The sequence below is a fragment of the Crocuta crocuta genome, unplaced genomic scaffold (assembly GCF_008692635.1).
Source record: "Crocuta crocuta isolate KB4526 unplaced genomic scaffold, BGI_CrCroc_1.0 scaffold221, whole genome shotgun sequence".
NCBI lineage: Eukaryota > Metazoa > Chordata > Mammalia > Carnivora > Hyaenidae > Crocuta > Crocuta crocuta.
The window spans coordinates 4,229,669-4,248,239 of NW_027528610.1; the positions used below are offsets into that span (position 1 = coordinate 4,229,669).

The 18,571-nt window shown below is 46.0% G+C and overlaps 1 protein-coding gene across 4 annotated transcripts in view; it reads left to right on the forward strand.

The window, feature by feature from the left end:
* Window positions 1-18,571, forward strand: part of STS (steroid sulfatase) — a 158,309-nt gene that overhangs the window by 41,655 nt on the left and 98,083 nt on the right. For all 4 annotated transcript variants that reach the window (XM_077754704.1, XM_077754702.1, XM_077754701.1 and 1 more), the window contains one exon: window positions 202-328. In XM_077754704.1, coding sequence (XP_077610830.1) covers window positions 225-328 — 104 coding nt within the window. In that variant the 5' untranslated portion in view covers window positions 202-224. The remainder of the gene's footprint in view (window positions 1-201; window positions 329-18,571) is intronic.

The window sequence follows — 18,571 nt, forward strand, 5'->3', positions numbered from 1 at the left end:
TTGGGGTGGGGTGGGGGGGGTTCTCTGAGGTGGTGCCTAGCCAGCTGTGACCTGTAGCTAACCTGGATTTCGGCAGAGAGCAGAAAGAAGAAACGTGCAGGAAAAGGGAATCCTCCAGGCAAGGGAGAGTGTGTTCCCCTGAAGGTTTTCAGCATGTGCTCATCCAGTGTCTGATTCTTCTTCCTCTGAATGAATTCACAGGATGAGCCCGGTGCCCCCCGTTCATGTCTGCTGAGGCCTGCTCACATCAGTGCGCCCGCACACAGCGGTGTCAGGAAGCTAAGATCCTTGAGGACAAGGACCCAAGGCGGTCTTCTGTTGCTACAAGGTGAGTATAAGAAGTGCCTGTGTACGTCCGTTCCTTGTGAGTGCATCATTGCCTGTTCACAAAGCGCTTATCTCGCCCTGAGCCTTGTAAATCATGCCAGAGTACTTGGTGACTTTAAAATGGTGTTGTGGAGGGTCTTATGTTTCAGGGGCAACGTGAATGTTGAGCCCGCCTGGCCCTTCTGTTTAGAAGGGACTTTCCCACAAAAGGTCACGTTTTCCAAAGGGCAGCATCCGGGGGGCATGTGCGCTTTCTTAGAGAAAGGCTGTACCGCCAAAGAGGGCCGTGTGCACTGACTGATAGCAGAAATACCCCTGGTGGAGGGGAGTGAGGTAAGCGGGAAGGGAAGAGCCCCTCCCCAGTGCTGTATCTTGATGACACTACGTCATTATGATGTCAAGGTGGGCATTGCTAGGCAATCAGAACAGCTCCCTGTCCCCTGAGCAGCAGGCTCGGAGAAGTGTGCGTGGAGATGCTTTCTGAGAATATATGGGTACCCACGTGGTGAGTGTGAAGAAAACAAGATACTACTCACATGGTGAATGTGAAGAAAACAATCGGACACTAGTCATTAACTTGTATGTATAAGAAGCAAAGGGTCTGGGGGGCAGGTGGTGTTTGAGATCAAAGTATGTTGGCACCAGATGGAAAGTAACTTCCTGCAAGAGATATAACAGCTTACTCGTGATCCCAGTACAGTATCTCACTAACTCACCTCGAGCACTTTTGCCCCGTGATGCCGGCTTTTCACCCTAGGCTTTCGTCTAACTGGTTATGTAAGTGGAACCTACTTCCCCACAAGTAGGCCCTGAGCGGAGGGGAGGCACAGTGGAGGGACATAACGATGTCCAGAGCTCCAGGTTAGATGGTTGCATTTCTCCAGGGGGCCGAGTCTGCCCTCGGGGGTGGGAATCTGGCAAGTCTGGAGGCATTTTGGTGCCATAATGTTGGAGGAGGTTTGCTTCTGGGATCTGGTGGGTGCAGGTCAGGGTGCTGCTGACGGTCCCGTCCTGCACTGCGCAGGGCAGCATCTCCACGGACTCAGACGCATCGCTGAGCGCTAGCCCTGCAAACTCGACAGCCCCTGCCTGCTCACTGTGGGAAGACACTTCAGCTTAATCTTCTCCTCCTTCCTGGAATATTTTGTGGTCTTTGACTTTGAACCATCTGCGGTAGAATGAGAATTAAAGAGAACAAAGAGAGAAAGAAGCTTTAGGACCTTTTTTTTTTTTTTACTCTGTTAAATTGAAACCCCACAGCAGAAGATTCTCCTACTGCAGGAAACGTCCATGGAGGCTTAAAGCTTTGGCTTATATGCGTTCTTAATGCTTAGCAGCTTAACAGAGTTATTTTCTATTGTAATTTCTGTAATTTGTTCCTTAAAAGGCTCGTTTGTTCCTTCTCTCCGGTTCAGACACAAACTTTTCAGGGGTTTTAAAGAATAATTTATTTTCTAAACTTACTGTTAATGCAGGAGCTGGCTCAGAGTTCTGACATAGCTTTCAAAGCCTTAAGCACCTGCTAAGTAGAGTTTTATTTTTATTCCCCCAGAAACCAACTGTACGTTTTACAGAGAAATACTTTGAGTACTCTTTTTTTTTTTTTTTTTTTNATCTAGAGAGGACATTGACATTCTTTGGACCCGGCTCCAAGAGCTCAGAAAAAAATTGACAGACTCAGTAAGCTAATGAAACGTATGCAGCTGAAAAGGTTCATGATTAATTCATGATAAACTAATATAGCATTCATTATTCTTCCTTAATGTTCTGATGGAAAGTGGGAGTCTTTCAGTGGGGGCTAAAATATCTGTTTCTAAATACCTAATAACAATATCCATTATGTCTTACCAACATAAAGCCATCCTCACGGGGTATTTTAATGTACTTCACAATTTAGAATTCAGGGTTCTTGAGTACAGCATATTAAACTTTTCCCCTCTACTTAAGTGGATTGGTGGTAATCAAGAAAATGCTTCTAGCTTATATCTGATATTCCTCACTTTTTTCTCCTCCAGGAAACAAGGCTGCCTGAAAGTAAAATAAAGTTTGCTTATGAAACCAAAAAAAAAAAAAAATTCCTTTTTTATGGCATGTCTTTTTATTTGACAAGACATGCCAGGAATCTCTTGATTTATTCTGTTTAAATATATACGAGGAGAGTAATTTTTTTAATCCTCTGATAATAATGAACACATTCTTCAAGGGGATTGTAAGTTCTTAGTAAGGATATTCTGTGGCAGCGAACAGAATCCATCTCGCTTCTGTGGATAAGCACAGTCTAGCTTCAGAATTTGAGCAGTAATTTTATTGTACATTTTTAAAAAACACATGTCAGAAGGGATGAAGCACTCCAGATTTACAGGACCTCTGCAGACACACTCAAGCCAAACATTCAGTTTTCAATCATTACGTCCATTCTAGTGAAAACACGTGGACCACGGGACCCCACATGCAGTGAAAACATGTAGAATGTGGGACCCCGTGTGCAGTGCTGGGCTCACCATTCCCGTTGGAACCATGTGTGACCCAGAGCCTCCTCAAGCCTGGGGGAGTGGTCCAACTTGATTCTACTCACTTCCTCCAAAGGAACACTGACTTTCAACTATATTAGACTTTTTTTGTTGTTGTTGTTAACAATAGAACTCCCCTAGGACCCAGCAATAGCACTGCTAGGAATTTACCCAAGGGACACAGGAGTGCTGATGCATAGGGGCACATGGACCCCAATGTTCATAGCAGCACTCTCCACAATAGCCAAAACATGGAAAGAGCCTAAGTGTCCATCAACGGACGAGTGGATCAAGAAGATGTGGTTTATCTATACGATGGAACACTACATGGCAATGAGAAACAATGAAGTCTGGCCATGTGTAGCAACATGGATGGACCTTGAGGGTGTTATGCTGAGCGAAATAAGTCAGGCAGAGAAGGACACATACCATATGTTTGCATGTATAGGAGGATTAGGAGGAACTTAACGGAGGACTGTGGGGGAGAAGAAGGGGAAAATAGTGGGGGAGAGGGAGGGAGGCAAACCATGAGAGACTCTTGAAGGCTGAGAACAAACTGAGGACTGATGCGTATGGAGGGGGAGAGGGGAAGGGGGGTGATGGGCATGGAGGAGGGCGCTTGTGGGGATGAGCACTGGGTGTGATATGGAAACCAACATGACAATAAACTATTTGTAAAAAAAAAAATCTGTTTTTTAATGTTTGTTTATTTTTGAGAGAGACACAGACAGAGTGGGAGCCGAGGAGGGGCAGAGAGAGAGGGAGACACAGAACCTGAAGCAGCTCCAGGCTCTGAGCTGTCAGCACAGAGCCCGATGCAGGTCTCGAACCCATGAACTGTGAGATCATGAACTGAGCCGAAGTCAGACGCTTAACCAGCTGAGCCAGCCGGCGCCCCGGTGTTCTTTTCCCCTAAAGCTCCTATTAAACTCTCCGCTTTCAGAGTGATTTCCATAGAAAGAAGACTGACTACAATACAGTTTCAAGTATGAACTACGGTATTATTTGAAGTCAAGTAGCAATCCATACCACAACTTTAGATTCTTTGTCATCTTCCCCAATAAAACGTTGGAAGACGCTAATAAAGTGCCTGTAGTTAGATTTTATAATGGAGAGGCATATAGCCTCCTAATTTTAAAACAATAATCGGTTGATGATGAGTGGTCCGTCTAAGACTATTTCCACCTGTACTGCTGTGCCACTTCAGATCTTTTTATTAAATCTGTCCTGTACTCCTATACGACTTTATATCCTTGTTTCGTAAAATCAGCCTTGAGTGGTGCCTGGGTGGTGCAGTCGGTTGAATGTCTCACTTCGGCTCAGGTCACGGTCTCCCGGTTACTGAGTTGGAGGCCCACGTCGGGCTCACTGCGGTCAGCACAGAGCCTCCTTGGCATCCTCTCGCCCCCTCTGTCTGCCTCTTGTCTGCTTGTGCTCTCTCTCAAAGATGAATAAACATTAGTAAAGTAAAACAAAATGAACTCGGAATGTGACGACAGAATGGAAATTTGCCCTCGAATATCATGGTTTCCTACAATATCCCTTTGTTGTAACTTAACATGTGCGTTCTTTGAATTCTTCCTTTTTATAACCAGATGTCAGTCTGTGGGAGTCCTTAGATTTTTGCTGTCTGTTTCCAGAGCCTGAGGGGATTTGCTGAGTGTGTTTAATTATGTATCGTTTCGTACTGGATGAAGGGGGAGCCGGTTGGCTTTAGTTGTCTGTCACGTTTATTTATTTCAAGATCTAATATTCAGGGTGGGGTTTGATCAGGTGCATGGCTAATGTGTACTCACAAGAGTGGGTCAGATATCGTCTCCTTGATTACTTACTTATGTTCTTTGCTTTGTGAGACAGGCATTAAACTAGTTATTCTGAGGGTAGGAAACATCATCTGCAGAATAAATTTGCCTCTAAAGACATTTCGCTTTACTAGAAATGGAAAATTTCTTCCTAAGGTCCTTAGCTTATGACCTTACCACCCAAGTGTAAAGATAAGTGTGTTAAGCATGTTTAATAATGCTGAACATCGTACTGAGAGCTAAAAGCAATTTTGATTTCCTGTTCAGATGTCGTTCACCTTTCAAGTATCAGAGAACTTTGTGAAATTCAATTTTCTTTTTTTTTGGATAATAATGACCTTTATTTAAAATATTATACTAAGTCGTCTTCATTAGGAGGGTCCAAAACTGTGGATTAGTCTCCAAGGTCTTATTTTCTTGTTAATAATTTGAAAATATTATTTTAGTAACAATTTTTTGTCATCAGTGTTATTTCGTAACATCGTAAGCACACAAGAGCTGTGAGCTCTTCCCTTAAGAGAACGTTTTGTCAGACTTGCAGGTCATGTCCAAGTTGTATGTTTCGAATCATCTTACAGTAGAAAAGAAATGCTTCACCTCTCCCTGCCTTACTGATGTGATGAACAGCCTCACACTCTGATTTCAGGAGGCACTTTGGCGAAGCCACACCCTCAAAGCTATGAAATGACTTCCCTCCTTTCTCCTCTTCTCTCACCTGCTCTCCTCCTTTTTCCCTCACACCCCTGGGCCACACCTCGTGCCCTTCATCACGCATGCTCCGTCCTCGGTCTCATTCCACCTGCACTTTGCTTTGCCAGCACGGTTTCAACAAAGCCGTAGACAAAAGTGCTTCCTGTTTAGACACAAGTGCATTGAAACACACACACACACACACACACATTAATATTATGCGGTATCTGTTGTCGCTCCTTTGCAGTTTCCACGTTCAGAATGTTCTGGAAGGGACACATTTGCTTTGAGTCAACAAAAAAGATACTCCTAGTTTAAGAATGTTCTCAGCATGAGAACCCAAACCTCTTTTGTCTTATACTTAGCCTCTCTCTTTGTCTCACGCACACACACATACAGAGACATTTTTGGGTGGAGTTGAGGTTCCCTGAGTCATGGTTTATGGCTGCAGACCGAAGGCTTCACCCTCTCCACCTTCCAGGAAGGATGGATGTCACTTCACCTCCTGTGCCCATTCTGGCTGTGCTGTGGGAGGGTGCATTCTTCTCTCGGGAGTGAGCTCCCCGTGATTTGCTGGCCCTCCATGGTTTGCGGGGGGTGTGAGGGTCCCCCCTGCGTGAGGGAGCTGCCCTGGAGATAAGTGCCCTGGTGCATTGATGGACATGCTTTCCATCCCTCTTTATGGGCTGCAGGCCCACGGAAACACCCACGACAGGAGAGCAGGCAAGAGCTTGGGGACTGAGTGCGAGGCCTCCAGGCTCCGGGCTTGTGCTGGTCCTGGTGAGGGCGGACCCGCGAAGTCATGACCTCTGCTGCCAAGGTTCCAAACCCACGGGGTCTGCACGCTGAAAACATCACTGTGCCTTCTCTCCCTCTCTCTGTCTCTGTCTCCCTCCCTCTTTCTCTCTCGTCATTAGACACTTTGCTGCTGTTTTTCTTTCTTTCCAGCCACGCATACCCAAAAAGTTGTGGCAAAGAGAGGTGAAAGTTGCAAAGCTATGTGAGATACAAGCACATTAGCCCTGTGGATTCAGACCTTCAGCATCTTCTGACGCGGCGCTGTTATACTCAGAACCTTCTCCCACAAGGGAAAGACTCCAGAGATGCGGAACCTGTGTTAATTCAATTCTCCGCCGTGAGTGTTTATGAAGCGTTTGCCATGTGCTTGTGTGGAAAGAATAAGCACTTAAAAAGATTTCTCCAAAAAGAGAGTCTTCCTTTTTTAAATTTCATGATTGCGTGACAAGGGCCAGCTGCACACCATTTGAGAGAATGTCATGATTTAAAAATCAGAGCTCATCACACTGAAGTTGTCTCAATTAGGGTCTCTTCAGGCTTACTGGGAGCACAGATTCATTGTCTTTTTATTCCCATTAGTGCAAATTATCATATTTGAGGCATTTTATAAGTTTAATTGTGGCATTGTATCCATTGGCACAAAGGCAGCGTAATCGAGTTGCACTCTGTGGACTTTGTTTTTCCTGGTTATAAAATAAGTAGAACACATTGATAAACATGAGAATATATTTAAAAATTATCAGGGGCGCCTGGGTGGCTTAGTCGGTTAAGCGTCCGACTTTCGCTCAGGTCATGATCTCGCAGTTTGTGGGTTCGAGCCCGCGTCGGGCTCTGTGCTGACGGCCAGCTCAGAGCCTGGAGCCTGTTTCAGTCTGTGACTCCCTCTCTCTCTGACCCTCCCCTGCTCACGCTGTCTATCTCTCTCCTAGAAATAAATAAAACGTTTAAAAAAATATATCTAAAAACCCCTGGTTCGTCACACTCGCTCAAAATTGTTGACAAATGAAGTTATATCATCTTTCTCTACAAATAAATACACTCCTGTCTACATATGCATATATCAAAAACCATACGCGCCCATCCAGCAATGTGAATAGTTTTTGTGTTGTTGTTTTTTTTAATTTGTGGTCATACAGCCATGGGGTTCCTAAGGGGCTCAGTCAGCTGAACATATGACTCTTGATTTCAGTTCAGGTCATGATCTCACCGTTGGTGAGTTTGAGCTCCATGTCAGTTTCTGTGCTAACAGTGTGGAGCCTGCTTGGGATTCTCTCTCTCTCTCTCTCTCTCTCTCTCTGCCCCCTCTCACTTGTGCACACTCTCTCTTAAAAACTTTGTGATCATGCTGTCTTTATTTAATGTCAAGCTGTGCCTTTTCCACCCTAAAATTACACGGTGAAGTTTCCCTTCATGACAAGATATTCTTCAAAACTCAAGAATTTTAAGGGCTGCGTAATATTTTACTATGTCATTTATTTGTCTTTCCCCCATTCTAGTACCTTCACAAATTTTTCATGTTGATAGAGTTTGTTCAGGAATGGGATGCATGTATCCCTTGATATTTTCATAAGAGAATTTCCTAGACACAGAAGCGCTGATACAAAGAATGTGACCCCGTTGAGATGCTTGATCTCCTTTGCCGGATATGTTCCAGAAAGTCTGATTCTGCATCTTCACAACCAGTGAGCAAGGGTCCCCATTACGCTTTCTACTGTCCAAGACACAGTGTCATCAGGTCCCAATATTTGCCAAAGCGGTAGGTCAAAAAGAGCATTTTCCTTGTGTGTTAATTTTAATTTTTGATTCCTAATGAAATTAGGTTGTTTTCATGTGTCTGTTAACTTACAGTTGTTTTCTTGTCCATCATGTGACATTTTTCAGTCAGGGTGATGATTGTTCTCATACCCGGTCGCCTCTTCTGTCCTGCTTTTTTCTTAGCCAGTTGCTCATCACATCCTTCTCCATTGTGACATGATGGATAATAATGACCTATGTGAACTACATTGTGGCCAGACGCAGTTTTCCACCCTAGATGCTTCTCACAGGCAGTCTCTGGTGCCCATTTTTGTAGGTAATATGAGTGGACTTGGACTTGTCTGGTGCCCAGTCCTCATAGAAAGAGGAAAAAGAAATTAAAAAAAAAAAAACAAGGCTAGAAATAAAAGGAATACTGTTGGATCCACTAAGATGGAATGTTGAGCAGGTATGTGATCTTCCAAACTAGCCCAGCGAAGAAGGGTAAATTTCGTGCTCGGAGAGATAGCTTCCATCCAGTTGAATTACACGTGAAGTAAAGAGTGATCTTTGCTGCCTAAGTGCCAGCATCCACATTTCATTGTAAAAAGGGGAAGGGATGGGGATTTATTATTGCAATGATTATTAATCATGTTTCACTATTCCCCAAGACAAATATGACACTTCTATCCACTCTTGTTTGGGGACCTCAGTGAAGAAAGCGTAACAGCCAGAAATGCAGGCAGTTGGGCATGAATGCTCTCTCCCTATACCACGTAGTGGGTGTCGAGGTGCAAACACTCGGCACTGGACGTGCGTGCGGGCTCTGTGCCTGAGCCCCCACACCCGGAGGCTGCTGTACGAGTCCAGGCTGCAAATCGTGTTGGCTTTGGATTTTGTGACTTTGGGGATTTTATGTTATTCAGTGTGGCTGTTGAAACACCAAAGCCATACTGAGTCTTAGGTTTTTGATGTACACGTCTCCCTCCACACTCGGACGCTTAACCGACTAAGCCACCCAGGCGCCCCATCATGTGCTGCATTTCCAAAGCTCCTGTTTTTTCTCTAAATGTACTTTCTTCAAAGCACCTTTTTTTTTTTTTTTTTTTTTTTAATCTACTGACTGTTGGATTATTGAAAGGTTTAGATTTGGGTCGTTTTGTTTCCGACATTCATGGTAGACACTCTTTTCAAATGGACTCTGGTCCTTTGCTTCTGGATATAGCAAAGAGGGAGGTTCTGCAAAACTGAGTGGAAGCTGTGCAAATTGTGCAAACTGGAACACTTACTCTGGGTCGTGCCTGCCGATTACTGGCCTTTCCATCCATGACTCGCAGCTGCCAGTAGCTGTTACCTGGGAACATCCACTTTCTGCAGAGAGGAATCCTGTCTTGCAGAGAGTTGGGACCCACAGGAGAAAAGCCCCTGGCCGTGTAGACCCCATTTCAGGATCACGTGCCCCTCTGCACACACTCTGTTTTCACCGTCTCCTGGTTTCTTTCTCAGTGATCCTTCTCATGTCTGCTTGGCACTCTCCAAAACCCGTCTCTTTCCATCTGCTTTTGTCAGATTGGGTTAGTAGATGCTTAATGTTCCCTTTTAGGAGTTTTATTTTATTTTATTTTTTCAACGTTTTATTTATTTCTGAGAGAGAGACAGACAATGTGAGTAGGGGAGGGTCAGAGAGGGAGACACAGAATCTGAAACAGGCTCCAGACTCTGAGCTGGCTGTCAGCACAGAGCCCGACGCAGGGCTCAAACCCACAAACTGTGAGATCATGACCTGAGCTGAAGTCGGATGCTTCACCAACTGAGCCACCCAGGCACCCCTTAGGAGTTTTAAGTGGTATTTAGAGGCCATTGATTACAATGCATCTTCATTTTTATTTTATTTTTTTTAATTTAACATTTATTCATTCTTGAGACACAGAGAGAAACAGAGCGCGAGCAGGGGAGGAACAGAGGGAAGGAGACACAGAATCCAAAGCAGGCTCCAGGCTCTGAGCTGTCAGCACAGAGCGCAATGCGGGGCTCAAACTCACTGACCTGAGATCATGACCTGAGCTAAAGTTGGACGCTTAACTGACTGAGCCACCCAGGTGCCCTGCATCTTCATTTTTAAAAACATTAAAGTTTAAAATTAAATTTAAAAATATTTAAATTTTATGCTTAAAATTCTTGTTTGCTACCATCCTGTCTACAGAATAGCAGTATTCGTATCCCTCTTGGACATTGAGAAAGTTGAGACCCAGAATGGTTGGGAAATTTCCTGAGAACCACACAGGAAACGTGTTAATGCGGAGGCTGTAACAGTTTACTCTGACTCCAAAGTTCACATTTACTTATTTTTGTCTGTGGTGTGTGTTGGGGCCGTATGAAACGGCCGATGGGCATTTTTGACCTATATGAATGAGCATTTCTGCTACTTTTTCCTCATACTTTCATAAAAAGATCTTGTCCTATTTGTCAATAATTAAAGCTCTTCCTTTGCATTGCAATAATAGTAGTAATAATAATAATAATTATAATGAGTAATGGCATAAACCAGGGGCATTGGTGCCCCTGTGTTGAATAAAATCTCCATCCTAAGTCGAAGGAAGAGCTAATGAAAGTTTTGCTGAAAAATTGGGTGGTGAATTTACTTATGATTTGACAGATCACATAGACCCAATGGTTATCAGAGAAAATCATTTATTTGCTTCGGTTTGGCAAGCAAACTGATACTCTGTCCCTGTCATCCATTTCGGGAGCTTACGAATTTTGTTAAAAATGACACCTGTTCTCTCATGTACGAGAAACACAGTTTTAAGAGGCTCTGATTGATTTTTGGGGCGCCTGGGTGCCTTAGTCGGTTGAGCGTCCGACTTTCGCTTAGGTCATGATCTCGCGGTTCGTGGGTTCAAGCCCCGCATCGGGCTCTGTGCTGACTGCCAGCTCAGAGCCTGGAGCCTGTTTCAGTCTGTGACTCCCTCTCTCTCTGACCCTCCCCTGCTCACGCTGTCTCTCTCTCTCTCCTAGAAATAAATAAAAATATTAAAAAAAAAAAAAAGAGGCTCTGATTGATTTTTCTGCATTACTCAGGACTTCACGTTTTTACTGAGAGAAGAGCCACGAGCATACTGTGTCCATCTCCCCTTTGCACACGTGCGTTGTACAGGTGGTGTGTTCGAGTGTTTGCATGATGTGTGCAAACCATAGAGTAAGGCAGTGCTGACAAGGGGAAGGTGCAGAATATTGATTTTCTTCAACAAATGAGTCAAAGTCTGTCTTTAAACTTTCAGACAGAGGAAGGACTGAATTTATAGCTTCACTGTTGCTTGAATTCATAAATAATAATTTTAAATGTTTTAATTTTTCTAAATGATGTCAGAGGCACACCTGGGTGGCTCAGTCGGTCGAGCATCTGACTTGATTTTGACTCAGGTTCTGGTCCCAGGGTCGTGAGTTTGAGTGCCACGTTGGGCTCTTTGCTGACATCAGGGAGCCTCCTTGGAATTCCGTCCCCCTCTCTCTCTCCCCCTCCTTCCCCCCTCTAAAATTAAAAAATAATAATTTTAAAATTAATTTAAATGATGTCAGAGAAAGGTCTTCTGGATAGAGGTGAAAACACCAAACCCTAAGTGAAGCTTTCACTGTATACCACAGACATAGTGCTTGAAAGGGACATTTAGAACTCAGAGTATTTCAACATTTTGTTCGAAATTGGAGCTTTAGCCACAGAAGGATCAGTCTGTATAAGTGAGCTTGCACGTAACTGAAGAATTATTCTCCAATTTGCTGGAAAGAATAACTTACGTGATAACTTGGGGCAGGTTGAAGGTTGCACATAGCCGCTAAACATCATGAGCACTGCAGAAATCAATGTGTGACAAATATTTTCTAAGTCCAACCCCACGCCGGAGTGGAGTTGACTGTGGGGGCACAAGTAGAATGGTCTCCTGGCCTTGAAGTTGGTAGAACATCAGGACAAGCAGCCATGAAGCTGGCTGCCATCCTAGCCAACCCAGAGCTGGGACTGCCCCTGCTGTACGAGAGTAAATCCGAGAGTAAATCCGGATATTTGCTTTCCGGATCTGTGATGGGAGGGCTGAATTTAGAACACAGTGTAAATACGTGTAAATGCCTGTGGGCGTGAAACCTGGTCTCTCCCTGATATCCTGGGTTTTCCTCATTCTTCATCCCTTTGTATCTCACGTGCTTCTCTTTGTTTTCATTGCAGTAATAGAAGTGAGATGTTTATGATGAAAACAAAATCTACAATCAGGGAAGTGTTGAAAAGAAACACCCTAATCCCATCGCCTTTACTAAGTACTGTAATTGTCTGTGTGTGTGTTTATGTGTGTGTGTGTCTCCTTCCAGAATTTCCTAGGGAATGATATATAGAAATCACAACTTACTCTTTGTTCTATTGTATAATTTCCATTTTTTAAAATTTTGTTTTGAAGTAACTGTAGTTTCAGAGATAGATCTGAAGTCCTAGTGCAGACAGGTGTCTTCTACCCTTTGTTCAGTCTTACCGGTGGTAAAGGACTGTTGATTTTTTTTTTTTAAGTTTATTTATTATTTATTTACAGAGAGAAAGAGAGAGAGAGTGGGGGAAAGGGAAGAGGGAGGGAGACAGAATCCCAAGCAGGCTCTGTACTGTCAGTGCAGAGCCTGATGCGGGGCTCAAACTCATGAACCTGAGTGACCTGAGCCGAAATCAAGAGTCAGATGCTTAACCGGCTGAGCCACCCAGGCTGCCCAGGACCGCTGTTTTCAACAGAGACATTTCCTGTTGAAATTTCAACAGAGAAATTTCTGAGCAGTAAACATAATGCCATCTTCCCCTCCTGCCCCCTCACTTACTTCCTTTCTTCCTTTCCGTATTTCCTTGCTGCATCCCTCCTCGCTTATATTCTCCCCTTCTTTTCTGTATTAACTTTCTAGGGCTGCTGTAAGAAATTACTGCAAACTTGGTGGCTTAAAACAATATAAACTTATTATCAAACAGGTCTGGGGGGTCAGAAGTGCCAAGTGGGTCTCCCTGGTGCCCACATGACCAGCTCCCCCAGGAGGCTCTAGGAGAGAATCCATGTCTGTGTCTTTCCCAGCATCCAAAAGCCTGTCCATACCTTGGCTTCTGACCCCTTTCTTCAGCTTCCAGGTCAGTGGAACTATCATCTTCCGATGTGTCCATGTCTGCCTTTTTTTTTAAGTGTTTATTTTTTTTAATGCTTATTCATTTTTGAGAGAGAGAGAGAGCAGGAAGGGGCAGAGAGAGAGGAAGACACAGTATCCGAAGCAGGCTCCAGGCTCTGAGCTGTCAGTACAGAGCCTGATGCTGGGTTCGAACAGACTGTAAGATCATGACCTGAGCTGAAGTCAGAAGCTTAACTGACTGAGCCACCCAGGTGCCCCTTTAAGTGTTTATTTTGAGAGACGGAGAGGGGACGTTCAGGAGAGGATCAAAGAGAGGAGAGAGAATCTCATGCAGGTTCTGTGCTGTCAGTGCAGAGCCTGACTCAGGTCTTGATCCCACAAACCGTGAAATCATGACTTGAGCCGAAATCAAGAGCCAGACGCTCAACCTACAGAGCCACCCAGGCACACCCCATCATCTGCCTTTTATAAGACCGTTTGTGTTGGCATGGGGCTCACCTGGATAAGCCAGGATCCTCTCCACATCTCAAAGATCTTAACCTAAACACACCTGCAAAGTCTCCCCCACCCCGCCCCACCCCACCGTTTGGCTTCTTAAAGTGAGATAGTCACAGGTTCTGAGGATTAGGACATGAACATCCTTGGGGGTCATTTGTTGTTGTTTTTTTCCCAGCCCACCACACCTTCCCTGTGTTCTTTCTGCTCTGAGGTCGGTCCATGCAGATGGCATCTCCTAGGCATTTATCAGATGCCCAGGGCTGTGCCGAGCATAGCGGATAGCATAGAACCGCAGCTCAGTACAGACAGATGGCCCCCTACTAACGATGGTTCTACGTAGGCCCCAACTGAGGATCTTTCCACTGCCGATTTTACGATGGTACGAAAGCAGTCTGTGTTCGTGCTTGGGATCGTGCCTTTAGATCCTTTCCTGGATGAGGGACATGTGGTGCTGTCCTGTCTCCTGAAGCTGGCCAGGGGCAGCTCCCAGTCGGCCCCAGCACCCCGGGAGCCGAGAAGCAGCACACTGACAACCCTTCTGTCCCATACAGGCCCTGCTTGTCACCTCCAGTATTCAGTAGGTGGCGTGAGATGGTCAAGGCTTTATTATTAAAAAGGCCTGCGTGAGATGACAGTGCCCAGCTTCAGGCTAACTAACGGAAGTGGCTAAGCTGTGTTGTTCCATAGGTTCGATGTATTAAGTGCATTTTTTACTTTTTGATATTTTCAACTTACAGTGGGTTAATTGAGATGTAACACCACCATACGTGAAATATCTGTAAATATTTGGAGATGGAATACAAACATTGATACCCATTGTATCTGTTTTCTCTTCTTCCACAATAAACAGTAGCTTCAAACAACACCCAAATATGATTCCCCAGTCCGTGTGGGTCATGAGGATCATGAGTCCAGCCTAGGAATAGATTGATCCTGTGCTCAGGGGAATCACCAAACTGACATCAACATGTCAGCCAGATTCCATTTACATTCGAGGCTCGGGATCCTGGTCCAGATTCAATGGGTGTTGGCACAATTCAGTTCCTTGCAGTTGGGGGGTCTCAGACCCCCAATTCCTTATGGAAGTTTCCTGGGCCACTTTTGGCTCCTAGAGGTCACCTGTGATTCCGGGCACATGGCCCCTGTAGGCTGTTCATGTCTTTGTTCTTTATTGCTTCTTTGAGGTCAACTGAAACCATATCTTTCAAGGGATCACCTGATTGGGCCAGGTCCAGCCAAGATAATATCCCTTTTGGATGAATTCAGAGTCAACAGACTAGTCTCCTAAACACAGGAATGGCATCTATCGCATTTGTGGGTCCTGTTGGCCACACGCAATGTGTACAGCTGGGTGGCAGGGATACTGCTGATCATCTTAGAATTCCACGTGTCCTGCCCGAGGCTTTCTGGCTTCTGTCAGATGGACCTCATCCCTCCATAGAAGGCTGTTCTCTTTCCAATCACTCTTTCTGACGCCCATAGTGTCGGTGTGTTTGTGGCATGCTCCAGCTTCCTGAGCCGCCCCTCACTTGCTGACACCCCAACAGGCACCAAGTTGTCTGCTTGATGGGGAGGGGGTCAGGGAGAAGGCTGGACTCCTCTTAAACCCAGCTCACCCTGGCTTGTTTGTGCTTGGTTTTTATTTTTTGTTTTTTAAAAACAACTTTTTAATGTGTTATTTATTTCTGAGAGAGAGAGAGAGAGACAGCGTGAGCAGGGGAGGGTCAGGGAGAGAGGGAGACACAGAATCCGAAGCAGCTCCAGGCTCTAAGCTGTCAGCACAGAGCCCAACGCGGGGCTCGAACCCACAAACCGTGAGATCATGACCTGAGTCAAAGTCAGACGCTCAACCGGCTGAGCCCCCCAGGCGCCCCAGTTGTTCTTGTTTTTTTAACAGTAGTCTCCAAGGCTACCAGCCGGACTGGGTTTGAATCCAGACGTCTGCAGTGTCCTTCTCCTTCCCTTTCCTGCTGGGGCCTCCCCCGTGCAGATCCACCACCCCGAGAGTTCTCTGGTGTCCCTTAGTCTCTCTTGGACCCGTCCGAACCGTTCGGCGCTCTGTAAGAAATGCAGTAGGGGCTATGATAAAGGTGGGCTCACATAATATCTGGCTCAGTGGAAAATGTGAACCGAGAGGGGCATTTGGTTATATACCTCAGAGAGTCTCAGGTCTCGAGATACAGTAGGGTGTGTGAGGTGCTATCTCATTAAGAGCTTGCTGCTCGTATGGGGGATTTTATGTCAGGCTCCTGCCGGACTTTGTGCCTTCTTGCCCTAGCAGTGAGTTGTTTTAAGTAGATAACTCGTCCAGTGATCCTGAAGATAATCCGTCTAAGATCACCGGAATACTCACTCACATACTCGTAGACCACGGGTCTCCCGTTTTGATGCAAACAGTGACGAATTGTACGGAATGCTTTTCTTCCTAACAAGTACTGTGCTTTAATGAATTTGCAGGATACAACTGTCATCAGCACTAAATGTAATGCTTGCTATTTAAGTATCCACGCGCCTCCCGGCTGTTGGAAATGCTGCAGTCTAAAGTGGTTTTAATCAACATACAGGTGTATTACTGTTTCTTTCCTACGTGTAAAGATTATGTGCATCTCTGATGGCGGGAGAGGAGCCAGAGGAGCCGTACGCTGTCCGGGGCCAGCTGCTTACTTCCTTCTGAGTCCCACTGGGATCTGTGCTCCCCCCAAACCCATCCCAGAATATCGGCTCCAAAGATTGTCATCTACTTTTGTTGAAGGACTAAATGGGTTCTTTTGCACCCTACGGTGTAAGGGACATGTCTGTAATGCTACGTCACAGAAGATGCTGTGGCCGAGAATGGGGAGGACCACACGCAGAACTGAGTGTGGGAAGGTCGCTGCTTGACATCCGGTCCCTTCGTGCGAGGTGTGGAAATAGAGTCCCTTCACCGAAATCCAGAACTGACCACAGGACACGGTGCTGTTCGGCTCTTGGCTTCAGAGGTGGGCACTCAGGCACCAGAATGGGCTGGTAGCCCTGGGCAGCCACACTGAACTCCAGCTTGGATGTCCCATCAAGCGTCTTCCATATTGGTCTTTTAGAGGTCAAGGGACAGCCCATGGCAGAGACCGCCGTATCTAGGATAAATCAGAGGAGACGCTTGTAAAGGACCAGCTGGCAGATTAAGGTGACTGAAGCAACGTTGTGGGCTCACATGCTATTCTACAAGATCACCAGGAGATGGGAACTGAATTCTAGAATATTCCATATCTTTTAGCGGGCCCCTGAGGTGTTTTTTTTTCTTTTTAAAAATTTTATTAAGGTTTTAATTTTAATTCTGAACAGGCCCTTGTTTTTGTCCATTTCCTGTGGGGGAGTATAGGAGCAGAAACATTCTCCCCTCTTCTCTTTCTGGGTTCTTTTGGCTCGTCTGTTAATGAAATTGGCATAAGACAGATGAACAGGAGAAAAATTTAATTCTGTATGTACAAGGATGTGACGGGCTCCAAGACAGTCAGGCAGTTGAAGCTTCTATGCTGTCCCGAGCTAAGGAGAAGGCTGTCGGGGCCTGGGGCCTCAAAGGGGAGGAAGGGAATTCCTGGGAAGATGGGAAGAACAGGTGTTTGGTGAGCACACGCAGAGCCTGTGGGGGCACAGAGAGGAGCCTGCCCAGTTCCCCCCAGCCTTCCACACTCAGCCCAGACTCTGTCGTTCTGTCCAGTGATGGCTGTGCTCCCGGACCAGCCTCTCTGTCTCAATTCTCCTAGGCAGCTGAGGGGGAGGTGAACGGGTCTTGCTCAGTCCTCCGGGCTCTGGTTGTCTTCAGCCCAAAACAATGCTCCTGCCCTAGCAGTACATCTGGGGGACGCTTGTTCTGAAGCCCTTCGGGGGGAGTGATGAACGTAACAGTAATCATTTTCTTTCCATGCATGGGGTTTCCTAAGAGAGCGATTCTGTTCTTTCAGGAACATTCTTTCGGCATTTCATATCCCTGAGGAGCCCATAAAGAAAATAACGCAGGCAGCCTCACAGGGAATTTGGGAGGGTGGTTTCCTGCAGCCAGTGCATTTTCTCGGTAATTTTACTGCAAGTTCTGCTTTGCAGTGTCAGCTGAGGAGGCTCGCGTCAGACCCTCAACCACACGGAGCACCTCCGGCAGGTGTATTGGATCACGGGTGCACATGTTTGCAGATGAGCCCACGAGGATGTGAAAAATCCTCCAAGGATCTTCCCCGGTCATTTCGCCATGCATATGAGACATCCTCTGGTCTTATTCTCTGCAGACCACGGTGCGGTGGGGGGCGTCATCTACCGTGGCTGAATGCAGACCCCAAAGCTGGGCCAACTTTATCCTGCATCGTGGCTTCTTCACTGATTAGTGGCGGGCCCCTCCCCTGGCACCTTAGTGACCGCTTAGAGCCTGTCTTTCTCCTTTATAGAAGGTGGATGATGGCTGGGACTCTATTGTGAGGGTTAGATGTGGGACCATGCTGTCTCTCATTTGCACATGGGCCATTTTTGAGAGGGAAAGGAGGTGCTCGTAATGAGGACAACCAAGGTACTTAGACGGGTGGGGAATAGTGTCTGTAACACCCTTGCCGTGGTGTTACAGCCAGCCCTTGCTGGCTCTGCTGACCGTTCTCTCCCCTTTGAGCATCAGGGTGGTATCACCTTTGGGACCAGCACTGTTCCTCTTGGCTTCCCTGGTGCTGCCCGCAGCCCTGTCAGTGCTTCAGGAAATTCTCCATAATTCTACCTTGCGTGTATCTTCTCTTGGCTGTTGGGATGTCTTACTGGTTCTGAGCTCTCCCTAGTGCCCCCAGGAAAATGGCAGCTCATTCATAGCCCCCAAAGACCATCCATGATACAGCCTAAAGACAACAGGTGCTGGAACTTTGAAGCTCCCGTGTGTAGCAGACACGGTGCAATAGGTAGCTCACTGAAGCCAATCAGAGGTGCTTACCTTAGTAACTGAGTAACAGACGGACTTATCTGCCCTGCAACGTAACCCTTATGTGGCTACTATCTCAGGAGATGGGGCAGGCACACACCTGCGCCACTTTTGGTGAGAATGGTGTTGGTGACCTGGCATCC